Raw genomic sequence first — 27372 nt, forward strand, 5'->3', positions numbered from 1 at the left:
AGGCAGCGCGCAGCAATGGCGGAAAGGAACCGAGGTGAGGCGCCTGGGGAACTAATCCAGCCCCGGGATTGGGAGCAGCAGCAGGTCTCGACGGGAGGGACAGGGGGAGGGGAAGCGCCGTGCCACCACATTACTCCGGCCCGGGGAGGAAAATCGGCATCCTTCCTACTAAAGCCCGGAGATGGAGGGTGCCGCGGCGGACCTGGAACCGGACACCTCACTACGCTCCCCTGTCCATTCCCGGTACTGTCCTTCATCACCGGTCCGGGATGATCCTCAGTATCCCCGTACTACCTCTGCCTCCTGGCCTCCCCCGTGCGGTTCCCAGTTTCCCCACCCAGAGGAGGGAATGGGGGTATAGGTCCTAACTGTTGAGAATCCCCTGTGTGCTAGCACAGGTTCAGTGGGCCGAATCGTCGTACCCTGTGACATAATACTTATCTTGTAGCGTGATACGGATCCAGGGAGTGTTAACCTTCAGTCAGAGAGGGTTCCTAATCATCAACTTGATTCTCCCTCAGTATCGTCCCTTTTTTGTACAAAACTACAAAAGTTCATTTATACAAAAATACACAACATACAAACATCAAGATAGTGAGCAAATTCAAATTAAAATATGATCATTACTGTCTGTAAAACAATAATAGGGAACCCACCACTCCCAAAAATACACCCACTGTACCCATTGTGACCGCATGCTCTCTCTCCAAGGATACCAGGGCATGAACATATCCCCAGAAGAGAGACTGTCATTTGGCCCTGGCAGGGTCTTTGTCTGTTGCTGGACCTGTGAATGGCCATCTTGTGCGGTGGTAGGATCACCAGTAAATCCTCTGCTGACCCGTCCCCTTTCTGTACTGGCTACCCATATGTGAGGAGTGCGGGGCTGAAGTGGAAGCAGTACCTTGTTAAAGTCGAATCTGAATAAAACGCGGGAGACCAAATTCTTATTGTTACCACAGCTTATTGTGCACCTTCCTGCAGGAGTTTGAGACCCAATTGTCAAAGCGAAGGCACATAAGTACTGCCACCATCCGACAAGTGGACCTTCTCCCTCAGGTTACAGCCATATATTTATACATAGTAAGCCCCATACATTACTGTTGCAAGATGTTATTTGAACTGGTACGCCCACCAAGTCTGTTTGTGCAGAACTTAGTTACAGATAAGGGAGTCTGCTAAATCAAGGCTTAATTACAGATGGATGTGCTGTCCAGTCCTTATTGGTGAGCCCTGCCCCTACTCAAATGAGGGTACAATGTACAATGTTAGCAATCTCTCAAGGTCTCTCTGTAAGCCAAGGAGAACTGGTATGAGCCTGTCTTAGCTGACTGCTGAAGGCAGAGTTTACTTCAGTTCAAAAATCGCTATCCAATCCCAATTATTCTTTTAGCCAGAGGTTACATAGGTTCAAAATAATTTTTATATCCCAATTCCTCAACCTGAGGAGCAGCCCCTTCAGATATTCAAACGGGCTGCAATCTCTCACACTCGATATAAGTGTAATACACTGACTCCTGTCGTCCACAGAATGGACAGGTGGACGGGATGCCAGTGAACCTACTTAAAAGCTTGTTGCAGCTACTGCCTATGCAACACCTTCCAACCCAGGTCCCAGATGTACATGAGAATGACCCTTACATAAAGGGATTTCCCCTGGGGACCTCCCCCACCACCGGGTGGTGAAACAGATTGCCACAGTGTATGGTCATCAGACGAAGCAAAGGAAGTAAATTGTGTGCAGGAACCTCCGTGGTACATCATGGAAGAGTACATTAGGCATCCCTGCAAGACGGCTCACATGTAGGACCCTCTCCTGAGAGGTGTCTTGTCTTGGGCCAAGGGTCCAATCAGCAGTCCTGCTCCAGCATTTTGTGTTTGTTGTTCGGATTTCCAGCATCTGCAGGTTTTCTCTTATTTGTGAGCAATTCCAGCTGACCAGAGATTAGGACAGCTGGAACACCTCCACGCCCACAAGTCTCAATGAAACCCACCATGATGGCATGGGGACCAGTCCTCCTCACAGCCAGAGCACCACCTCTGGCCCTCTCTCAGTACCCCCCCCCCACCACAGTGTGACTGTCTCTTAGGACCTCCTCTCCCTCGGTACCTGCCCTTCCCACAGTTTGACTATCCCTCAGTACCACCCTTCCCACAGTGCGACACTCCCTTGTCACTGTCTGTCCTGTGGTTCAGCACTCCCTCGAAGTGGTCAACCTTGTTGGCAGCTCCTGATACTGCCCAATATTTATTGAACGAGAACATTGACCAGTTGAGGTGTCTAGTAGTTTATTTGAGCAAACACAGGAAACGTTTAACATGCTATAATCATGGACATTAGGTCAGAGTAATCAAGCCGGTTACCTGTCAGATTGACACTTCCACAATTTTTCCATTAAACACAATTGGCAACCCTTTACCCTAAACTGTTTAAATCTTTCACCATCTAATTATACAAGAGCACATTCACCCAACCTCCTGTCCTGACATGTAACCTCATTCCTATTTACCAGGTGTTGTGCAGTTAATTTTTTATGTATCTAATTGAATGAAACATGGTTCTGTATTGCCGACACACATAAAAGTTACTGGTGAATGCAGCAGGCCAGGCAGCATCTATAGGAAGAGGTACAGTTGACGTTTTGGGCCGAGACCCTTCGTCAGGACTAACTGAAAGAAGAGATAGTAAGAGATTTGAGAGGGGGAGGGGGAGATCCAAAATGATAGGAGAAGATAGGAGGGGAGGGATGGAGCCAAGAGCTGGACAGGTGATTGGCAAAGGGGATATGAGAGGATCATGGGACAGGAGGTCTAGGGAGAAAGAAAGGGGGAGGCCAGAGGATGGGCAAGGAGTATAGTGAGAGGGACAGAGGGAGAAAAAGGAGGGAGAGAGAAAAAAAATTAATGATAATTAATAATAAGGGACACTGCTTTCTCTAGCGGACAGAGCGTAGGTGTTTAGCGAAACAGTCTCCCAGGCTGCGTCGGGTCTCACCAATATATAGAAGGCCGCATCGGGAGCACCAGACGCAGTATATCACCCCAGCCGACTCACAGGTGAAGTGTCGCCTCACCTGGAAGGACTGTCTGGGGCCCTGAATGGTGGTAAGGGAGGAAGTGTAAGGGCATGTGTAGCACTTGTTCTGCTTATAAGGATAAGTGCCAGGGGGGAGATCAGTGGGGAGGGATCGGGGGGATGAATGGACAAGGGAGTCATGTAGTGTGCGATCCCATTGGAGGTGGTGGAAGTTATGGAGAATAATGTGTTGGACCCGGAGGCTGGTGGCGTGGTAGGTGAGGACAAGGGGAACCCTATTCCTAGTGGGGCGGCGGGAAGATGGGCTGAGAGCAAATGTGCAAGAAATGGGAGAGATCCCCCTCCCACTTTCAAATCTCATACTCCCCATCTGTTATTTATTTATTTATTATTATTTTTAATTTTTTCTCTCTCTCTCTCCTTTTTCTCCCTCTGTCCCTCTCACTATACCCCTTGCCCATCCTCTGGCCTTCGCCCCCCCCTCCCCCTTTCTCCCTAGGCCTCCTGTCCCATGATCCTCTCGTATCCCTTTTGCCAATCTACTGTCCAGCTCTTGGCTCCATCCCTTCTCCATTCTGTCTTCTCCTATCATTTCGGATCTCCCCCTCCCCCTCCCACTTCCAAATCTCTTACTATCTCTTCTTTCAGTTAGTCCTGACGAAGGGTCTCGGCCCGAAACGTCGACTGTACCTCTTCCTATAGATGCTGCCTGGCCTGCTGTGTTCACCAGCAATTTTTATGTGTATTGCTCGAAATTCCAGCATCTGCAGATTTCCTCGTGACTGTATTGCCAACGTTGGCTTTGTTTTTTTTAAGTGATTTATTTGAGGAAACATCTGTCTGACCTTGTTTACCATTCACCAGCAGACTCACAAAACAAGTACCCAGGCAAGAACTCATATTAGCTGTTATTCCACAGAGGGGAACAGAATTTCTGGTTCTTTGATATGAAGTTACTGCACAGCTGGGGTATCACACTGATCATAAGACATAGGAGCAAAATTAGGCTACTTGGCCCATCAAGTCTGTTCCACCATTCCATCATTATTCCCCTCAACTCCATTCTCCTGCCTTCTTTCTCCCTGTACTCTTTGATACACTAACTAATCAAGAAACCATCAACCTCCACTCTAAATATACTCAGTAACTTTGGCCTCCACAATCGTCAGTGGCAATAAATTCTACAGATTCACCACATGTGGCTGAAGAAATTCCTCTTCATCTCTGTTTTAAATGGATATCCCTCTATCCTGAGTGTGTACCTTCTGGTCCTGGACTCTCCCTCTATAGGAAACAGCCTCTCTACATCTGCTCTTCCTAGGCATTTCAATATTCAATGAGATCCCCCCCTCATTCTTCTGAACTCCAGGGAGTAACAGGCCCAGAGCCATCAAATGCTGTTCATATGACAGCACTTTCATTCATATAATCATTCTCTGACACGGGTTTTCCATTCTTGATTCTGGGGAGATTTGGCATGACATCGAAAACTTTGACAAACTTCTATAGATGTGAATTGGAGATTGTATAGACAGGCTGCTTATCAGCCTAGTATTGAAATACCAATGCCTTTGAATGGAAAATCCTACGAAAGGTAGTGGATTCGGTAAAACCCTCCCAACCATTGAGCACATCTACATGGAAAGCATGTAGAGCAGCATCCATCATCAGAGATCGTCACCACTCTTTTCTTGCTGCTGCCACAAGGTACAGGAGCTTCAGAACCTGGACCACCAGGTTCAAGAACAGTTACTACCTCAACCATCAGGCTCTTGCACAAGAGGGGATAACGACACTCACTTGCCCATCCATTGAGATGTTCCCACAACCAATGATCTCACTTTAAGGACTCTTTATCTTGTTATGTTCTTGTTATTTATTGCTATTTATTTATATTTGTATTTGCAGTTTGTTGTCTTCTGCAGTCTGGTTGAATTTTCCTTGATCCTGTTGTAGTTACTGTTCTATAGATTTGCTGAGTATGCCCACAGGAAAATTAATCTCAGGGTTTTATGTGATGACATATAATAAAATTTACTTTAAACTCTAATTCTGGCAACATACTGATAAATCTCCTCTGCACCCTCTCTAAAGTTTCCAAATCCTTCCTATGATGAGGAGATTAGAAATACTCCAGCTGTGATCTGACTAGACTTTTACAGAGCCACAGCATTACCTCGCGGCTCTTGAACTCAGTCTCCCAACTAATGAAGGCCAACACACCATATGCCTCTAAACAACCCTATCAACTTGCGCAGCAACTTTGAAGGATCAATGGACATTGATCCCGAGATCCTTCTGTTCCTCCACAGTGCTAAAAATCCTGTCATTAACTTTGTACTCTGCCTTTCCAAAATTAATCACTTCACTTCTTTCCAGGTTGAACTCCATCTGCCATTTCTCAGTTCAGCTCTACATCCTGTCAATGTCCCATTGGAACCTACAACAACCTTCTACACTATCCACAACACCACCAACCTTCTTGTCACTTGCAAACTTACTAACCCACATACAGTGGCATGCAGAAGTTTGGGCACCCCGGTCAAAATTTCTGTTACTGTGAATAGCTAAGTGAGTAAAAGATGACCTGATTTCCAAAAGGCATAAAGTTAAAGATGACACATTTCTTTAATATTTTAAGCAAGATTACTTTTTTTATTTGCATCTTTTACAGTTTCAAAATAACAAAAAAGGAAAAGGGCCCGAAGCAAAAGTTTGGGCACCCTGCGTGGTCAGTACTTAGTAACACCCCCTTTGGCAAGTATCATAGCTTGTAAACGCTTTCTGTAGCCAGCTAAGAGTCTTTTAATTTTGTTTGGGGGATTTTTGCCCATTCTTCCTTGCAAAAGGCTTCTAGTTCTGTGAGATTCTTGGGCTGTCTTGCATGCACTGCTCTTTTGAGGTCTATCTACAGATTCTCGATGATGTTTAGGTCGGGGGACTGTGAGGGCCATGGCAGAACCTTCAGCTTGCGCCTCTTGAGGTAGTCCATTGTGGATTTTGAGGTGTGTTTAGGATCATTATCCTGTTGTAGAAGCCATCCTCTTTTCATCGTCAGCTTTTTTACAGACGGTGTGATGTTTGCTTCCAGAATTTGCTGGTATTTAATTGAATTCATTCTTCCCTCTACCAGTGAAATGTTCCCTGTGCTACTCGCTGCAACACAAACCCAAAGCATAATCGATCCACCCCTATGCTTAACAGTTGGACAGGTGTTCTTTTCGTGAAATTCTGCACCCTTTTTTCTCCAAACATACCTTTGCTCATTGCGGCCAAAAAGTTCCATTTTAACTTCATCAGTCCATTGGGCTTGTTTCCAAAATGCATCAGGCTTGTTTAGATGTTCCTTTGCAAACTTCTGACGCTGAATTTTGTGGTGAGGATGCAGGAAAGGTTTCCTTCTGATGACTCTTCCATGAAGGTCATACTTGTGCAGGTGTTGCTGCCCAGTAGAACAGTGCACCACCACTCCAGAGTCTGCTAAATCTTCCTGAAGGTCTTTTGCAGTCAAACAGGGGTTTTGATTTGCCTTTCTAGCAATCCTACGAGCAGTTCTCTCGGAAAGTTTTCTTGATCTTCCAGACCTCAACTTGACTTCCACAGTTCCTGTTAACTGCCATTTCTTAATTACATTACCAACTGAGGAAACGGCTACCTGAAAGCGCTTTGCTATCTTCTTATAGCCTTCTCCTGCTTTGTGGGCATAATTTATTTTAATTTTCAGAGTGCTAGACAGCTGCTTAGAGGAGCCCATGGCTGCTGATTGTTGGGACAAGGTTTGAGGAGTCAGGGTATTTATAAAGCTTTGAAATTTGCATCACCTGGCCTTTCCTAACGCTGACTGTAAACAAGCCATAGCCCTAACAAGCTAATTAAGGTTTGAGACCTTGGTAAAGGTTATCTGAGAGCACAAATCTTTTGGGGTGCCCAAACTTTTGCATAGTGCTCCTTTTTTTTTCACTCTAAAATTGTAGAAAACAAAAATTATACACTAATCTTGCTTAAAATGTTGAAAAGAATGTTTCATCTTTAACTTTATGACTTTTGGAGATCAGTTCATCTTCTACTCACTTAATTATTCACAGTAACAGAAATTTTGACTGGGGCCCAAACTTTTGCATGCCACTGTATAATACTTCTTCATCTAAGTTATTTATAAAAATCACAAAGAGTAGAGATCTCTGTGGAAAACCACTGGTTACTGATTTCTAGGCAGAATTTGTTACATCTACCACCACTCTCTTCTGCCACGATGAGGCCACTCTCAGGATGGACGAACAACACCTCATATTTCATCTATGTAGCCTCCAACCTGATGGCATAAGCATTGGTTTCTCCAACTGGCTGATATACTTGTCAACCCTATTCCCCTGCCTTTTTCCCGTAAATTTGACACCCCAACTAACCTGATTAAAGGGGTGCCTTTGTATTCTGAAGCTGTGGCCTCTGGAATAGACTCTTAGATAGGCACATGAATGTAAAAGAAGAAGGTTGTGAGCTTGGGTGGGAAAAGTTAGATTAATTATGGAATAGGTTTATATGGGTCAACATGAGGTGATGGGCCGAAGGGCTCACACTGTGGTGTACTGTTCTGTGTAAATGTGATAGTATAGTGACTCCTTTATGAGCAGCTTTACTTCTCATCCGGTGCCTAGGAATACGTCCTGAGTGTAAAGTGAGCTGCCAGTGTACTGAATTCACCATGGGGATAGATGCAAAAATACCTCTGACATTCCCCACTGATATTAAAGATCCATTTTATTGTCAAAGTATGCATGTACAATACAACTCTGATACTTGTCTTCTCCAGATAGCCATGAAATACAAAAAGCCATGGGATTTATTGAAAGAAAAGACATCAACTCCCCACCCTGGCACGAAAAAGAAACAAAACACACAAGCCCCAAAACCTCCAACCTCCCTCTCACAAAACAATAACAGATAGCTTGCATGGAAAATGGCAGCTGGAACATCAGAAACACCAACCCCCCCTCCACCCCATCCTTCGCAAAAACAAAACATCAACGATAACATCAAGGCCCCAACCCCCTCCCTTGCAAAAAAACAGCTATGATAATATTAACCCCAACTCGTTCCTTGCAAAAAACACAGCAACTATAACATGAAGCCCCCACCTCCTTCCTCACAGAAAAAAGCAGCAACAATAGCATCAAATCCCCAACCTCCTCCCTCGCAAAATCAGTGACAGTAACATCAAATCCCCAATGCCCTTCCTCGCATAGCATAAGTTCTTATATCTCAGTCTTGAAAGGGGGACTTTTCTTTATTAACTCTCCTTTTTGCTTTATCTATTTTTATATTTCTTACTAGTCTATTATAAGACCATAAGATATAGGAGCAGAAGTAGGCTACTCAACCCATCGAGTCTGCTGCACCATTCATTCATGGGCTGATCCAATTCTTCCAGTCATCCCCACTCCCCTGCCTTCCCTTTGATGCCCTGGCTAATCAAGAACCTATCTGTCTCTGCCTTAAATGCACCCAATGACTTGGTCTCCACAGCCATTCGTGGCAACAAATTCCACAGATTTACCACCTTCTGACTAAAGTAATTCCTCCTCATCTCAGTTCTAAAAGGACGTCCTTCAATCCTGAAATCGTGCCATCTTGTCCTTGAATCTCCTACCATGTGAAATAACTTTGCCATATTTAATCTGTCCAGGCCTTTTAACATTCTGAATGTTTCTATGAGATTCCCCCTTCATTCTACTGAACTCCAGGGAATACAGCCCAAGAGCTGCCAGATGTTCCTCATACAGTAACCCTTTCATTCCTGGAATCATTCTCGTGAATCTTCTCTAAACCCTCTCCAATGTCAGTATGTCCTTTCTAAAATAAGGAGCCTAAAACTGCACACAACACTCCAAGCGTGGTCTCACGACCACGTCAACATCACATCCCTGCTCTTTTAACCTCTAGAAATGAATGCCAACATTGCATTTGCCTTATTCACCACTGACTCAACCTGGAGGTTAACCTTTAGGGTATCTTGCACAAGGACTCCCAAGTCCCTTTGCATCTCTGCATTTTGAATTCTCTCCTCTTCTAAATAATAGTCTGCCCATGTTTTTTTGGATAGGTACATGGAGCTTAGAAAAACAGAGGTCTATAGGTAACCCTAGTAATTTCTAAGGTAGGGACATGTTTGGCACAACTTTGTGGGCAGAAGGACCTGTAGGTTTTCTATGTTTCTAAAAGTGTGCCCATTTATTTCTTCCACCAAAGTGCATGACCATACACTTTCCAACATTGTATTTTATTTGCCCATTCCCCTAAACTATCCAAGTCTCTCTGCAGGCTCTCTGTTTCCTCAACACAGTTCCTTCACCTATCTTTGTATCTTCAGCAATTTAGCCAGAAAACCATTAATACCATAGTCCAAATCATTTACATTCATCGTAAAAAGCAGAGGTCCCAACACTGAACCCTGTGGAACTCCACTGGTAACCAGCAGTCAGCCAGAATAGGATCCCTTCCCACTCTCTGTTTTCTGTCGACCAGCCAATGCTCCACCCATGCTAGTAACTTCTCTGTTATTCCATGGACTCTTATCTTGCTAAGCAGCCTCATGTATGGCACCTTGTCAAAGGCCTTCTGAAAGTCCAAGTACACCACGTCTACTACATCTCCTTTGTCTACCCTGTTTGTAATTTCCTCAAAGAATTGCAGTAGGTTTGTCAGGCAAGATTTTCCTTTCAGGAAACCATGCTGGCTTTGGCCTATCTTGTCATGTGCCTCCAGGTACTCCATAATCTCATCCCTAACAATCGATTCCAACAACTTCCCAACCATTGATGTCAGGCTAACAGGTCTATAGTTTCCTTTCTGCTGCCTCCCACCCTTTAATAGCGACATAACTTTTGCAATTTTCCAGTCATCCGGTACAATGCCAGAATCTATCGATTACTGAAAGATCATCGTTAATGCCTCTGCGATCTCTCCAGCTACTTCCTTTAGAACCCGAGGGTGCGTTCCATCAGGTCCAGGAGATTTATCCACCCTCAGACCATTAAGCTTCCTGAGCACCTTCTCAGTCGTAATTTTCACTGCACAAACTTCACTTCCCTGACACTCTTGAATGTCCAGTATACTGGAAAATTCTTCCACTGCCATCTCTGCATCTCTCATTACAACATCTCCAGCATCATTTTGTATTGGTCCTATATCTACCTTCGACTCTGTTTTATCCTTTATATACTTAAAAAAGCTTTTAGTATTTTCTTTGATATTAGTCGCCAGCTTCCTCTCATAATTCATCTTTTCATTCTGAATGACTTCTGCAAGTTTTTAAAAACTCCCCAATCCTCTATCTTCCCACTAGCTCTGGCTTCCTTGTATGCCCTCTCTTTTGCTTTTACTTTGGCTCTGACTTCACTTGTCAGCCACGGTAATGTCCTTCTTCCCCTTGAAGATTTCTTCTTATTTGGAAAATATCTGTCTTGCACTTCCCTCATTTTTCACAGAAACCCCGTTGCTGCTCTGCTGGCTTTCCTGCAAATGCTCCTTTCCAGTCAACTTCGGCCAATTCCCCTCTCATGCCATTGTAATTTCCTTTATTCCACTGAAATACCGACACATTGGATTTTATTTTTTCCCTCTCAAATTTCAATGTGAACTCGATCATATTGTGATCACTGTTTCCTGAGGGTTCCTTAACGTTAAGCTCTCTTATCACCTCCGGATCATTGCACAACACACAATCCAGCACAGCCGTTCCCCTAGTGGGCTCAACAACAAGCTGTTCTAAAAAGCCATCCCTTAGACATTCCACAAATTCTCTCTCTTGAGGTCCAGTACTGACCTGGTTTTCCCAATCCACTTTCATGTTAAAATCCCTAATTATCATTGTTTATGACATTATCTCATTGTTTTCATTACAAACAAAATTTTTGGACATTAAAAAAAATCTTAATGCTCTTATTTCCCAGCGTATTCCCATAGTATCTAGTTAGGTGTTGTTTTAGTCTAGTACTAACCTCATTCCTCAGTAGAACAGAGGGGTCTGGAAATACATGTCCTTAATTCATTGAAAGTGGCATTACAGGTAGTTAGGGTAATAAAAAAGAAACTTTTGGCACTTAGGCCCTTATAAATCAAAACATTTAGTACAAGAGTTGGGATGTTATGTTGAAGTTGTGAAAGATGTTGGTGAAGCCTAATTTTGAGTATTGTGTGCACTTCTGGTCACCTAAGTACAGGAAAGATACTGATAAGCTTGAAAGAGTGCAGAGAAAATTTACAAGGATGTTACGGAGACTCGAGGACCCAGGTTATAAGGAAGGATTGAATAGCTTTGGACTTTATTTTTATTTATTTAGCGACATAGCACAGAATAGACTCTTCTGGCCCTTTGAGCCATGCCACTCCAGCAACCCCACAACCTTGAAAAACGAGACAATTTACAATGACCCAGTGCATCATTGAACTGTGGGAGGAAACCAGAGCACCCTTACAGAATGGCATCAGAATTAAATTTTGAATTCTGAACTCTGGAACCCCCTTAGCTGGTATACTACTGTGGCACTCTGGAGTGCAGGAGATTGAGGGGAGAATTGATACAAGTATACAAAATTATGAAGATTTTAGATAGGATAAATGTAAGACAGTTTTTTCCACTGATTTGGTGAATCTAGAACTGGAGGTTATGAGTTAAGGATGAAAGGTGATATATTTAAGAGGAACCTAAGGAGGAATTCCTTCATCAGAGAGTGGTGAGAGTGTGGAATGAGCTTCAAGTGGTGGATATGGTTCGATTGCAATGGAAGACTGGCCCCAAATCTAATACTTAATAAAAAAAATTGACGCATGCACATTTTGCATGCCACATTTCCCGAGGAGACATTAGAGTTTGTAAAGGGAGAGAAAGTTTAAAAGAAGCAAGTGGGTTAGTCAGCATATTTTGTGTGCCACAGTCCTGAGGAGACACTGGATTATGTAAAGAAAGAAAGAGCTTAAAAGAAGTGAGCAGGGGTAGTCAGTTTATTTTACATGCCACAGTTCCTGAGGAGGCATTGGATTACACATAATTAAGGACTTGGCAAAGACAAAAAAAGAAGAGAGCTTAAGTGGAGCGGCCATGGTGTGAGTGGGTCAATGTTAGAGTAGAGAGTTGAGGTTTCCATGAGGCATACGCCATAAGTAGAGTTTTTTGTTATTTAATTCTTTTTTCTTATTGTAGAATTAGAGCACTGGTGTACTTGGTAAGTGAGATGCCTTCAAAAGTGAAATTTTGAGAGTACAGAGTTTATATGTCCCTGTCAGAATGAAAGGCAAGGATAATAGTTTGAGGGAATCTTAGTTTTTGAGAGGTATTGAGGCCCTGGTTAAGCAAAAAAGAAGGTGGTGCATAGCATGTAAGAACAAATGAAGTATTTGAGGAGCACAGGAAATGCAAGAGAACACTTAAAAAGGAAATCAGGAGGGGTAAAAGAAAGCATGAGGTTGCTTTAGCAGACAAGGTGAAGGAGAAACCAAAGGACTTCTACAGATATATTAAGAGGAAAAGGACAAAACAAAGAAAAAGCAAAAGAGCAAAGGACAAAATTAACCTTCTGGAAGATCAGAATGGTATTCTATGCATGGAGCCAAAAAAGATAAGGGAGATCGTAAATGGATTTTTTGCACCTGTATTTACGTGGGAGATGGACACAGAGTCTACAGAAGTAAGGCAAAGCAGCAGCGAAGTCATGGTGCTTGTACAGATTGCAGAGGAGGAGGTGTGTGCTGTCTTGATTCAAATTAGCCACAGGGTGAGGTGGTAGAAAATTGGAGCTAAAGTTGTTCCATTATTTAAGAAAGGCTCTAAGAATAAGCCAGAAAATTATAAGTCGATAAGCTTGGTATCACTGGTGGGATAGTTATTAGAAGATATTCTAAGGAACATGGAATTTAGAAAAATAGATGGCTATGGGTAAATCTAGGTAATTTCTGAAGTAAATACATGTTCAGCTCAGCATCGTGGGCTGGAGGGCCTGTATTGTGCTATAGGTTTTCTATGTTTCTATGAACAGATATATAAGTATTTGGATAGACAGGGACTGATTAGGGATAGTTAACAGACTTTGTGTATAGTAGGTTGTGACTAGCCAATCTTGAAGAGTTTTTCGAGGAAGTTACCAGGAAAGGTGATAAAGGCGGTGTACTTGCTTTACACTTACGAATGTGGCTTAAGTACAGCTCCAGCACCACATACAATTTGCTGATGACACCACTGTTGTTGGCTGTAGCAAGGATGGTGATGAATTAGCATACAGGATTGTTGAATAACAACAACATCTCACTCAATGTCAGTAAGACCAAGGAACTGATTGTGGACTTCAGGAGAGGGAAACCAGAGGTCCATGAGCCAATAATCATCAGACGGTCAGAGGTGGAGAGAGTCAGTAATTTTAAATCCTGGGTGTCACTATCTTAGAGGATCTATTGTAAACAAAGCACGACAACACCTCTACTTCCCCAGGAATCTGTGGAGATTGGGCATGTCATCAAAAACCTTGGCAAACTTCTATAGATGTGTGGTGGAAGGTGTGCTGATTAGCTGCATTACAGCCTGGTATGGGAACACCAATGCCTTTGAGCAGAAAATCCTACAAAAGGTAGTGGATTCGGCCCAGTACCTCACGGGTAAAACCCTCCAACCATTGAACACATTTAAAAATGTTGCTGTAGAAAAGCTGCATTCATCATCAATGATCCTCACCAGCCAGGCCATGATCTTTTCTCGCTGCTGCCATCAGGTAGAAGGTACAGGAGCCTCAGGACTTGCACCAACAGGTTTAAGAACAGTTACTACCCCTCAACCATCAGGCTCTTGAACAAGAGGGGATAACTACATTCATTCTATTTCTGGTGTTCCCACAACCGATGATCTCACTTTAAGGACTCTTTATCTTGTTATTTCATATTTGTTATTTATTGCTATTTATTTACATTTGCATTTGCATAGTTTGTTGTTCATTGATCCTGTTTATAGTTACTGTTCTATAGATTTGCTAAATATGCCCACAGAAAAGGAATCTCAGGGTTGTATGTGGTGACATGTATGTACTCTGATACTAAATTTTTACTTTGAACTTTGGATGATGTCTACATAGACTTCAGCAAAGCCCTTAATATGGTCCCACATGGGAGATTAGGAAAATGGATTAGACATCGGCTTCACGAGCGAAGGCAGAATAGTAGTAGATAGTTGCCTTTCTGACTGGAAGCCTGTGACTAGTGGAGTGCTGTGGGATCAGTGCTGGGTCTTTCATTATTTGTCATCTATATCAACGATCTGGATGATAATGTGGTAAACAGGGTTGGCAAATTTGCGGATGACACCAAGTTTGGGGGTGTACTGGACAATGAGGAAGACTATCAGAGCTTGCAGTGGGATCTGGAGCAGCTGGAAAAATGGACTGAAAATTGACAGATAGAATTTAATGCAGACAAGTGTGAGGTGTTGCATTTTGGGAGGACTAACCAGGATAGGCCTTATGGTGAGCGGTGGGGCACTGAGGAGTGAGGTAGAACAGAGCGATCTGGTAATACAGATCCATTATTCTTTGAAAGTAGAGTAGATAGGGTCGCAAAGAAAGCTTTTAGCACATTGACCGTCATGAATCAATGTAATGAGTACAGAAGTTGGGATGTTATGCTAAAATTCTATAATACATTGGTGAGACCTAAAATAAACACAAGAAAGTCTGCAGATGCTGGAAATCCAAAGCAATGCACACAAAATGTTGAAGAAACTCAGCAGGTCTGGCGGCATCTTTGGAAATGAATAAATAGTTGATGTTTCAGGTTTAATTTGGAGTATTGTATGCAGTTTAGGTCACCCTCCTACAGGAAAGATGTAAATAAGATTAAAGGAGTACAGAAAAAATTTACAAGAATGTTGCTGACTCTTGAGGACACGAGTTACAGGGAAAAATTGAATAGGTTAGAACCCTTTTCCCTAGAACGTAAAAGATTAAGGGGAGATTTGATAGAGGTGTACAAAATGATGAGAGGTACAGAAAGGATAAATGCAAGCAGGGTTTTTTCACTGAGACCAGAACTAGAGGTCATGGGTTAAGGGTGAAAGGTGAAATGTTTATGGGAGCATGAGGGTGGTGAGTGTGTGGAAGGAGCTCCCAGCACCAGTGGTGGATACGGGTTTGAATTCAATATTTGAGAGAAATTTGGATAGGTACATGGCTGGGAAGAATGCAGAGGGCTACGGTCTGGGTGCAGGTTGATGGGACTAGTTAGATTAATGATTGAGCACAGACTAGGTGGGCCAAAATGCCTGTTTCTGTGCTGTAGTGTTCTATGATGGTATAGTTGCACAACCCTCACCAACACTTCTCAATGCTTCCTCCAAAATTCAGTTTCTTCACTCATAACTTTGTGCTAATTCCATGCTGCTACATTGAAAAGCCGTGCCTTTCTAAACCCTGAGCTCCGTCCTCCCTCAGAGCCTCCTCAACAACATATCCTGTAAGTAAGTAATGTAGCAGTGTTACAATGAAGTAATTTATTCAGAAATACTTGAATTATGTGAACAGGATGAATGAGGCTGATGTGCGTCTTGGAGGAGGGCAGAAGTAAAATTTGTTACATTAGGTAATTTTGCGGGCAGATTGGGTATGTTTTTCTGGGCGTTGGAAAAACAGTCCTGAAAGGGTTATGGCATTTGCTCGGAGTTGCTCCTCCGGCCTGTTGAAGAAGGATATGCAGTCTGTAATGTAAGAGTGGATCTTTTCAGGGAAGTCCTTCATCAGTTGCTGTGAAATAGCTCTGAGGAACTCAATGTAGTTCATTGTAGGCTCTCCCACATAGTTCTCAATCAGTGAGAATGCCTTGGCCGAGACCACAAGGGGTGCAACCAAATGTAGAGTCATGTTACACGAAGAGGAGAGCTCCTCACTCCTGGCATCCAGCTGCAGTAACAGACGGACCAAGTTCCCATGGATCTGTCGGCACAAGAAGGATTTTGGGTCCCTCGTTCCGCATTTGGCCAGGTTTCCAAACACGTTAAATGCTTCAGCCCGGACTCTCTCGTTTGAAGCGTCAAAGAATGTTTGGGTGGCGGTGAAAATTTTAATGATAGAGGGTTTAATAGCGCTTGCTTTCAGCAGGTTCAAGTGCTTCCCCAGGCAGGAAAGCACCTCAAACATTAGCACCTCATTGTCCCGCTGTTCGGATCCCATTAAGTAAATCATCGCACACAGCACTTGCTGAGAATATTTCTCAGTGTTTGGAGGGTCTCCGACTACGATGTTGCGCAGAGCCCTGACGCACACTGCTTGGAGAGCAGTGGAGGAGTTGGCCAGGCACTGAAGCAGCTTGCTCACCAGGGCGTCTGTAAGGTCCAGTCTGGCCATCAGTGGTGATTTTAATATCCCACCGAGGAAGGAAGCTGCGGTAACTTTCTGACATTCCTGAAGAGTGGGGATGAGTGCTATTACCTGTTCTACAATCCCACTCAAACTGGAACCTGCATACCTAGCCATTTCTTTGGCGAGGAGGGCAACCCCTGCTTGGGATTGGTAGAGATCAATCATCTGGCTCCAGCCACCATTCTCCTCCATACATTTTACCAGCTTCTGCTGGTTCGTTTGACCCATCAGGGCCTTTAAAGCCTGCACACAAGTCACACAGATATCCTTGCTCCGAAGTGTCAGAAGCTTCACTAAGAATTCCTTCTGCTTTGTTGGACAATTAGGAACAAAAACAGTGGGTGAAGAAATTTCGACAAAGGAGCTAAGGTGGACAAGGAGAACACTGAAGAGCTCCGGGAATAATTCTGTTACAGCCTCTGCTGACTCCGGTGTGCTGATCATCTTGTGCAGGGCACAGACGGTAGCCAGGCACTCGTGAGAGGGGTGTGGTGTTTTGTTCTCGTGAATGCTATGGATCTGTTTCTCCCAGTGTAGTAACTGCTGTTTCAGTGTGTCCACCAGTTCTTTCATTATGGTTGGGCTCCCCTGTGTGTACTCTGCCAGGGATTGCCACAGCTGGCTGGTGTAGCTGTCCAAGGGAGCAGGGTAGCTAAGGAGATGGTCCACTACTGCTGTTGGGTTGTACGAGGCTAGAATGGCAATACTGCGCAGAGCTGAGAGTTTCACCTCCACTCTTAGAGTGGCTGACTGGAGCTCAATCCTCAGGGCTTCAAGTATCTCAGAGACCTGACCTTTCAGTTCCCTGCCCTGTGTTGCAATGATGGTTCCAGTGAGCATGGCCGCTGCACTGGCACAGCTGGGCTGCTGGTCAGACAGCCCAGTGAACACCGCAAGGAGTAGCTTTCCCAGCTGGTCCTGAGGCAAACTCTTGGAGATGATCTCTGCAATCTGCCTGCAAGCTTGAAGAAGAAGTGAAGGGCTGGGATTCACCAGCTCCTCTCTGACTGCTTTCAGCACCTCAAGCTGTGCACTTTGCTGATCTAGATAGGTGTCCTGGTATGGCACCTGAATGGCCAGCATCACGTGCAACGAATCTACCGACATCTGTCGGACAACAAGTGATGGGTCAGCACATCGTGGCATCAAGCGTCCAATCACAGCACCCAGATCAGGCAACAGCATTACATCGTTGACAGGCACTTCTTCTAAGTAATACCTCAGCAACTCCAGCGTTGTGTCCATAGCTCTCTCTCGCTCATGCTCCTTGGCGGAGATAATCCACACTTCTACTTGTTTAAACATAGCCTGGAAACATTCTGGGGTGGGGTCCTGAATCAGTACCTGCTTCAGAAACTCTTTCAAGGCCTTCACAATTTCTGCATACAGTGTGTCTTCATTACCTCCAGTGTTGCCCCTGTGCATTTCTGCCGGCAGCAGGCCAAAAGTACTTGCCAAGCAAGTACGTATCACAGGCAGGATGTCAGAGTGGCTGGACTCGCTGCGCAGTTTAATGAGGTGTGTACAGGCGGTGATGGCCTGCTGTCGCACAGGGCTGTGCAGTAGCTGTGTCGGCTCTGCCTCCATAAAGTCCTGCATACAGTGCAGCAGCTCCCTCTTCCTGCTCAGCTGGACTCTCTGGCCGTTTCCTTCTAGGGATTTGGCTATCAGAGTGATGGTGTGTATGAGGCTGAGCTGCAATGAGCCGCTGCCATATTCCGCTGTCATTCCCTGCCTGTCTGGAATGAATTCGATAACAGCAGGTAGAATGTGGCTCTCTATTCTGGGCAGTACCTGCTCCTCAGGGGCATAGAGTGCCATGTTGCCGTAGCACAGAACAAGGGTGCTGTCCACATCAACCCTGTCCCCATGAACACTGGAGGAACATTTGCTATTCTTGCTTCTCTCAGCATGAGCAAACTCCTGCAGACAGTCGAGGGCATCATCAAAGTGACTCATAGAAGCAAGACCAAAAGCGACGGCCACACCTTCCCTTTCGACCCTCTCGCTGGGCTGTACACTCAGCAGCATTTGGAAAAGGTCCTCCTTTACATTGGTGCTGTGAAGCTGGCTGAGCACAACCCCGAGAGCTTTGTAGAGGAATGCCTTCTGTGCTGAATGACAGACAATCTCAATATGCCTGTAGATTTCCTCACTCAGTGGACGCATCCATTCCTCATCGTTAATGCTGGCCAGGGTTTTGGACAGCAGCAGTAATAATTTTTCTTCCCATTCCTCTTCGGGTAGAGTTTCCTTGGAATGCTCCTGTAATTGACCAACTAATGCCGACAGGTCCCTGTCCCACTCTGATGCAATTGCTGGGTGAAAACTGGAACCCAGGACTTGCAGTAATCTCAGGGCTGCTGCTCCCCGGCTTCCGCCCTCATATGGGCAGCAAGACAGCAGCAGGAGTCGAGCCAACAGTTCCTGGGCTTTTTGGGGACTACTATCCGTCTTGTACTTTAACATAAGCCTTCCCATGCCAGACTGCAGCTTCTTTTTCCCGAGGTGTGCTAAGCAATTGCAAATGGTTGTGAGAGCCTTGGTGTACTGGGTCATGGTGACGTAGTCCAGGAGGACAGCCCAGAGAACGTTCTCCATCTTTGCTGTATTTGTGATCATAAACATCACTGTCTCACACACTGTGACCAGGTCCTCATCTGTAACCTGTTCTAACTGATGGCTGGCTCCTGCTGGCGTGCCTGAATTGAGAGCGGCGGCACACTGTCGGACGAGAAACTCCACCATTACCTTTCCGTCCTCCGCCTGGATGTAACTGTGTTGGGCCATGGCACAGATGAGCTGAGCAGCCAGCTTCTTTTCCTGGTTGCTGCATTTATCCACAAGCACTGGCTTCATGGCGGCCACAATGGCAGCCTTCTTCTGGGCTAGGTGTGAGGAGGCTGAACTTATCAGATGCCTCAGGATACTAAGTGTTCCCAGTCTGGTTTGCTGCTCCACATTATCTAACCTGGGCAGGAGGAAGTCAACCAAAGTGTCTGCATAAACTGGGGCAAGAAGCGTAAAACAGCGCAAAATCTCACCGTGGTTCTTCCTGCCAAGGGAGTTCTTTGACCCTACAGAAAAGCAGATTTGCTGGTGGAGATTTTTAAGCAGATTGCCCATTTGTGTCTTCAGTTCTAAACTGTTTATTTTGATAGCAATGTCCAACACCTGGTACAGGCATCCTGTGACAGAAGAATGTGCAGGATGCTTCTTGTAGAGAGACACAATGGTTGGAATTAGCTTGGGGAGTTCCTTTTCTAGCCTCTCCCTTGGCAAGAGTGAAGTGACATAGCCCAGAGCTTCCACAATGGTTAGCGTCAGTTTAGGGGGCTCCTTTTCCAGCCACACCTTAAACAACAGACTATAAACGGTGTTAATCTCAGTGGAGAAAGTCTCTGCGGTTATTAGAGGGTCTGAGGTTTTCTCCACACTGGACAGATACATCAGGATGCTCTTGCTGAAATTTCCCAGTGCTGTGGCAAATGCAGCTTTCATCTCCTCCTGCTTAGTCCTAAAGAGGGTTGGAAACATAGCCCCTAAGATCTGCTTCAGAAATGGCACCATGTTGTAAGGGTTTTCTGTTGACATTTTGCTCAGGGTTTTCACAACATATACTTGAGGGTGGTGACCCTGTTTGAAACTCTCCATCAACAAGTGGATGACCTGATCAGTAAATCTGCTGCTCATGGTAACCAGCAGGTTACTTGCGGCTTGCTGACTCCCAGCATCTGGCCCTGTTGGCTTAGTCATCCACACTGCAGACAGAGAGAGAATTTTCTGGGCCAGTCTCTGACTAATCTGATCAAGGGTGTCCTTGATAATATTCCCCATGCTTACCAGTAACAAAGCCCCTTGTGAAGCTGTCAGTTTGGTGTGCTGGGCTAGATGATCATAATAGATCAGTAACACCCTTTCAGGGTGATGCAGACCCAACACATAGATAGTCTCCAGTATTTCGTCCAGAGAACCTTCCTCTTCCCCCATGGTCATTTTCACAAGTGCATCTGTGAATATTTCCACGTTGTGAGGCATTTTATGAATGGACTGAAATGTGAAGATAAAATTGATGTAAACTGTCTCAATAAAGATGCAAGGTTCTGAGGCTTTGAGCTGCGTGGTGTATTTATAAAACCAGTGTTGGTTTTACTTAACCACTGCTCTTCAACTTGACAAAGCGCTTAACTACAAACTTTGTGCCTAATTGTCAATTGGAGATTGTAATATAAACAGCAGATCTCAGCAGAGAAAGTCTAATATCTCTCTTGTTCCAAGGATGATACCTTCTTACTGATGATTAATGCTGGTCCTTGGCACAGCTTTGCCAATCCTACCTCCAGTGGTCTACATTAGGCTTGATTCGATGAACACATTTAATGTTAAGCTCTCACCTCATGGCCAGCATCTGCAAATACTTATTCTGTACTGCTTTGTGTGCATTGTTCACCAGTCTCTGTTGCCATGGTTTTCATTATGAAACCACGTGACAATAGTTCCCTCCCCCCCCCCCACCCCTGGTTATGACCTGGGTCTATGCAGTGCATCCATATTGTGGAGGTTTCAGGTGGGTGGGGCAAAGGTCTGGTTGGGGAAATACAGCATGGACACAGGTCCTTCGGCCCACTGATTGGCAACTATCAGCCACACTTTCACGGACCTTTCCGATAAGGCTGTGGTTTTCACTTATGTTCCCAGTATGGACCTGGCCTGCCAAACTTTACAGAGAGGTGGGAATATGAATTCAGGAAGGGTGTTGGTAATAAAATGGTCCAATTATAGATCTGACCCCAGCCTTTCAAAGTTAGGATGTCATTCCAGCTCTGGGTAACAATGTAGAACCAAATATCAGTGGTCAAATCAATGAGATATTGACCTTCTTAAACACAGCCATTAAGTATAAAAGCAAGGACTTTCTCCCAATCCTTTCTAAAGTTGTTTCAGTGTCTGGTGGCCTGTTGCACGTTAGGGAGAATGTGAATGACTTTGAGGGGATGCAGAGAAGGTTCTTCAGTGTCCCCATTCTCATTCAACCTGTTGGTCCCTCTTGTTCTGCCATGATGAGTCCAGTCTCAGGCTGGAGGAGAAACACCTCATATTCCATCTGTGTGCCTTCAACCTAATGGCATCAACATCTATTTTTCCTTACAATAATTTCTTCCCTCCCTTGGTGCCCCTCCTCCTTCCCTTTCTCCCATGTTCCACTCTCCTCTCCTCTTAGATTCCTTCTTCTCCAGCCCTTTGCCTTTCCCACATACCACCTCCCAGCTTCTCACATCTTCCCCCCCCCCACTCCATCTGCTGGCTTCACCTACAACCTTTTAGCTATCCTCATTCCCCTCCCTCTACCTTCTTAGTCTGGCATCTTCCCCTTCCTTTCTAGTCCTGATTAAGAATCTTGGCCCAAAATGTTATCTGTTTATTCCCCTCCATTGATGCTGCCTGACCTGCTAGGTTCCTCTGACATTTTGTGTGTGAGGTTTTTCACTTGTTCTTGTTGGAAGAAATTTTAGCTGTGCTGATCAGAGATTTGTTAGAGTGGGGAATGGGACTGACTGGCAGACCTACCCTGTCTTTGTTTTTTTGACTCGAGTAATTTGTGGTGAATTAACAGTGATTCAGTGTAATACAACAGTTTCTACCCCATGGAGTGGAGAACTCTAAAGGAAAGAGTTATCGGCTTTGCCCAATCAGAACACCTTAGAAGCTCAGATTTCTGAATGCGGTCACCCTCATTTCCGCTTGTCCGTGTGGGGCAGTTTATACACTGCGGACACCAATCCCATGAACCTTGGTTGCAGATGAGTAGTTTCTGAGATTTCGTGATCAAAGTCACTGAGATCACAATTCTTCCCCATTCTGATGTTTAGTCTAAAGAACAACTGAACTTCTTGACCATATCTGCTTGTTTTTAAGCATTAAGTTGCTGCCATGTTTGGCTGATTAGATATTTGCATTAATAAGCAGGTTTACCTAATAAAGTAGCCACAGAGTGTCCACATTCCTGGATGTGAGGAGTTCCTTGTGGCTGAGAAGATCATGATTCTAGGGGAAGGGTCGGGCCATTTGGACTGAGGTGGGGGCTGGTGACTCTGCAACTCCACCCTGAAATGTCAGGATTCAGTCACTGAGTCCATTCAAAACAGACATCTGCAGATTCTTCAATATAATGGTGGAAATGGGAAAAACTTGGGGTTTCAAAAGCAAGAGAGTGGGGGCTTGAGGTGAGAGGAAGAAATTTTAAAGAAGATCTGAGAAGGAAGCGTTTTTACACAGAGAGGCACTGTTATCTGGATCATGTTGCCAGAGTAGATGGTGGTATCAGATACAGTCACTGCATTGAAGAGATATAGTTAGACACTTGAAAAGATACATGAGTAGAATAGAATAGTACAGCACAGTACAGGCCCTTCGGCCCACAATGTTGTGCAGACCCTCAAACCCTGCCTCCCATATAACCCCCCACCTTAAATTCCTCCATGTACCTGTCTAGTAGTCTCTTAAACTTCACTAGTGTATCTGCCTCCACCACTGACTCAGGCAGTGCATTCCACGCACCAACCACTCTCTGAGTAAAAAATCTTCCTCTAATATCCCCCTTGAACTTCCCACCCCTTACCTTAAAGCCATGTCCTTTTGTATTGAGCAGTGGTGCCCTGGGGAAGAGGCGCTGGCTGTCCACTCTATCTATTCCTCTTAATATCTTGTACATCTCTATCATGTCTCCTTTCCTTGTCCTTCTCTCCAAAGAGTAAAGCCCTAGCTCCCTTAATCTCTGGTCATAATCTATACTCTCTAAACCAGGCGGCATCCTGGTAAATCTCCTCTGTACCCTTTCCAATGCTTCCACATCCTTCCTATAGTGAGGCGACCAGAACTGGACACAGAACTCCAAGTGTGGCCTAACCGGAGTTTTATAGAGCTGCATCATTACATCGCGACTCTTAAACTCTATCCCTCGACTTATGAAAGCTAACACCCCATAAGCTTTCTTAACTACCCTATCCACCTGTGAGGCAACTTTCAGGGATCTATGGACATGTACCCCCAGATCCCTCTGCTCCTCCACACTTCCAAGTATCCTGCCATTTACGGTCATAATATGAGCAAATGGGATAAATGGGATGAGGGTAGGTGGTTAAAGGTGTTAGGATGACATTGTGGGCCGAAGGGCTGTTCCTGTACAGCACGTCAACTTTATGACATGAACAGTTACTGAGACTGAAGATCGGTCCTGGTGGTGTAAGATGATGGACCGGGCCGGATGAGCTAATTCCTCCTGTTTCTCATGTTCTTTCCACAAGACCAAAGTTATACACAACAAACATCATTAAATGGCGGAATTCTGAAATAAAACTATACAAAACAATCTAATTGTGGAGTCTCTGAGGCCCTATCCAGTCCTGCCTTCTCTACTGTACCCCTTGCAATGAAATGCTTTCAATGCCAGAGTGGCACATTTACCTCCGATTTACTCCGCAGGTTTTTATTCTCCAATAACTGGTTTTCCCCTTACTTCTCTCTGCTAGGTCCACAAGACATAGATGCAAAATCAGGCCATTCAACCCATCGAGTCTGTTCCACATTCCATCATGACTAATTTATTATCCGTCTCAACCCCATTCTCTTGCCTTCCCTCTGTAACTTTTGATGTCCTGACTAATCAAGAACTATCAATCTCTGCTTTGAATATACCCAATGACGTGGCCTCCACGGCTGTCGGTGGCAATAAGTTCCACAGATTCACCACCGTCTGGCTGAAGAAATTCCTCCTCGTCTTTGTTCTAAATAGATGTCCCTCTATCCTGAGGCTGTGCCCTCTGGTCTTAGACTCCCCCACAATAGGAAACATCCTCTCCATACCCACTCCATCTGAGCCTTTCAATGTGTAATAGGTTTCAATGAGATCTCCCTTATTCCAAAGAGTTTAATTTGCGAGTTCATCCTGTAGAAAAATGATTGGGTTTGTGGGACACATTGAACCAGACTGAAATCACTAAACCACATTGACAATGACAAACCCTGTGACATCCTAAGGTTACATGCCTTTAATGATGAATTCCAGCATTTTGCAAACAATGCCAGGTCAACAAATAATTCTGACTAAATTTTAAATTTTGTCTCTTTTCTTTAAACAGCAGCATTACCCTTACTGGAGCTGATCCCAATCCATTTATTTATTCATTTATTGAGATGCAGCATGAAACAGGCCCCTCTGGCATTTCAAGTGTGCTACCCAGCAATCCTAAAACCATAAAACACAGGAGCAGAATTAGGCCATTCAATTCATCAAGTCTGTTCCGCTATTTCATCATGGCTGATCGCAGATCCCACTCAACCCCATTCACCTACCTTCTCGCCATATCCTTTGATACCCTGACTGAACAGGAAACGATCAACTTCTGCTTCAAGTATATCCACGGACTTGGCCTCCACCGCAGTCTGTGGCAAAGCATTCACCACTCTGGCTAAAATTTAACCCAAGCTTAATCACCGGACAATTTACAATGACTAATTAACCTGCCAACCAGTACATCTTTGGACTGTGAGAGGAAGCCGGATCATCTGAAGGAAATGCATGCGGTCACAGGGACAACATACAAATTCCTTACAGGCAGCAGCAGGAACGTAACCCAGTCACCTGTAAGTGCAAAGCATGCTAACCGTGCCACACCCAGTGTGAGGGGAAGGTAGAGGGGGCTTTTATCCAGCAAGTTTAGTTTATCATTTACCTTCTCCTCCTGAAGCCTCGGCTCTAGTGCAGTTGTTAACCATTTTCCTCCTCCTCATCATCATTACCCAGTGTTTAACAGTCAAACATCATTGTTGCCCAGTCTTGTCCCCGTGAAACATCATCGCTACACAGCCTTGTTCTGTTAAATTTCATGACATATGCCAATGGTGTTAATTCTGATTCTGATTCTAATTCTCCTCCTCAGGCGGCTCTAGTGCAGTGGACCAAATGCTCGATGCAGAAAACAAGCGGATGGCAGAGAACCTGTCCAGCAAAGTGTCCCGACTCAAAGCGGTTTGTCACATTTTAATTTTCAAGCCCTGTCCCACAGTAATTAGCAACGTTTCCTCTAATTTGTTTTTACAGCTGCCTAGACCAGCCAATGCTCTGAGCAGGAAATGTTATATTCTTGTCCTCTTGAAATAAACGCTAACATTGCATTTGCCTTCCTCAGCACAGACTCAACCTGCAAGTTAACCTTTAGAGAATCCTGCACAAGGACTCCCAAGTCCCTTCTGTCTCAGTTTTTTGTATATTCTTTCCATTTAGAAAATAGTCATTTCTTCTACCAAAGTGCATGACCATACACTTCCCGACACTTTATTCCATCTGTCACTTCTTTGTCCATTCTCTTAATCTGTCCTAGTCCTTCTGTAGCCTCTCTACTTCCTTAAATCTGCCTGCCCCTCCACTTAACTTCATGTCATCTGCAAACTTTGCAACAAAGCCAACAATTCCATCATCCAAATCATTGACATCTAACATAAGAAGAATCATTCCCAACACAGACCCCTGTGGAACACCACTAGTCACTGGCAGCCAACCATAAAAGACTCCCTTTATTCCCACTCTACCTCCTACTAGTCAGCCACTGCTTTATTGATGCTAGAATCTTCCCTGCAATACCATGGGCTCATAGCTTGTTAAGCAGTCTCATGTGTGGCACCTTGTCAAAGACCTTCTGAAAATCCAAATACATAATATCAACCAATTTTCCTTTGTCTATCCTGTTCGTTACTTCTTCCAAGAATTCCAACAGATCTGTCAGCCAAGATTTTCCCTTGAGGAAACCATGCTGACTATGGTATATTATATCATGTTCCTCCAAGTACCTGAGACCTCATCCTTAGTGATCGACACCAACATCTTCCCAGACAATAAGGTCAGACTAACTGGCTGATAATTTCCTTTCTTCTGCGTCTCTCCCTTCTTGAAGAGTGGAGTGACATTTGCAATTTTCTAGTCTTCCGGAACCATTCCAGAATCTAGTGCTTCTTGAGAGATCATTACTAACACCTGCACAATTTCTTCAGCTGCCTCTTTCAGAACCCTGGGCTGTACACTATTTGCTCCAGATGACATATCTACTTTCAGATCTTTCAGTTTCCCAAGAACCTTCTCACTAACAATGGTAACTTCACACATTTCATGAAGCCAGATACCTGGAACTTTTACTATACTGCTAGTGTCTTCTACAGTGAAGACTGATGCAAAATATTTATTCAGTTCCTCTGCCATTTCCTTGCCCCTATTACTATCTTTCCAGCAGTCCAATATCCACTGTCGCCTCTCTTTTACACTTTATCTATCTGAAGAAACTGTTGGTATCCTCTTTAATATTATTGGCTTAGTTTTGTATTCCCTCTTAATGACTTTGTATTACCTTCTTAATGACTTTTTAGTTGCCTTCCGTTTTTGAAAGCTTCCCAATCCTCTTAACTTCCTACTAATTTTTGCTCTATTATATGCCCTCTCTTTGGGTTTTATGTTGGCTTTGACTTTTTAGCCATGATTGTATCAACTTGCCTTGAGAATACTACTTCCTCTTTGGGATGTTTATATCCTGTGCCTTCTGAATTGCTTCTAGAAATTCCAGCCATTGCTGCCCTGCCATCATTCCTGCCAGTGTTCAATCGGTTCTGGCCAACTTCTCTCTCATTCCTCTGTAATTTTGTTTACTGCACTGTAATACTGATAGATCTGACTTTTGCTTCTCCTTCTCAAATTTCAGACATAATCACTTGATCTTAAGGATTATTTTACTTTAAGCTCTCAATTCTGGTTCATTGTACAATCCTCCAGTGGGCTCAACCACAAGCTAATCGAAAAAGCCATCTCATAGGCACTCCAGAAATTCCCCCTCCTGAAATCTAGCGCTAACCTGTTTTCTAATCTACTTGCATAATGAAGTCCCCCATGACTATTGTAACATT

The 27372-nt window shown here is 44.3% G+C and overlaps 2 protein-coding genes across 2 annotated transcripts in view; one reads left to right on the forward strand and one right to left on the reverse strand.

Annotated features, from left to right (window-relative positions):
• The window catches only part of bet1l (Bet1 golgi vesicular membrane trafficking protein-like), a 41595-nt gene continuing 14223 nt past the window's right edge, over positions 1-27372 (forward strand). The window contains exons 1-2 of the mRNA XM_063061540.1: positions 1-34; positions 25365-25453. Of these exons, the coding sequence (XP_062917610.1) occupies positions 16-34; positions 25365-25453 (108 nt within the window). The 5' untranslated portion in view covers positions 1-15. The remainder of the gene's footprint in view (positions 35-25364; positions 25454-27372) is intronic.
• Positions 15646-20463, reverse strand: LOC134353530 (maestro heat-like repeat-containing protein family member 1). Its single transcript, XM_063061529.1, has one exon. It carries the CDS (start codon positions 20461-20463, stop codon positions 15646-15648), a length of 4818 nt encoding a protein of 1605 aa, XP_062917599.1.

This window comes from Mobula hypostoma, chromosome 11 (genome assembly GCF_963921235.1).
Source record: "Mobula hypostoma chromosome 11, sMobHyp1.1, whole genome shotgun sequence".
In the NCBI taxonomy this organism is placed as follows: Eukaryota; Metazoa; Chordata; class Chondrichthyes; order Myliobatiformes; family Myliobatidae; genus Mobula; species Mobula hypostoma.

Excerpts from the sequence above, each read along its gene's own strand:
- LOC134353530 (XM_063061529.1), bottom strand. The coding sequence starts at position 20,463 with ATGCCTCACAACGTGGAAATATTCACAGATGCACTTGTGAAAATGACC.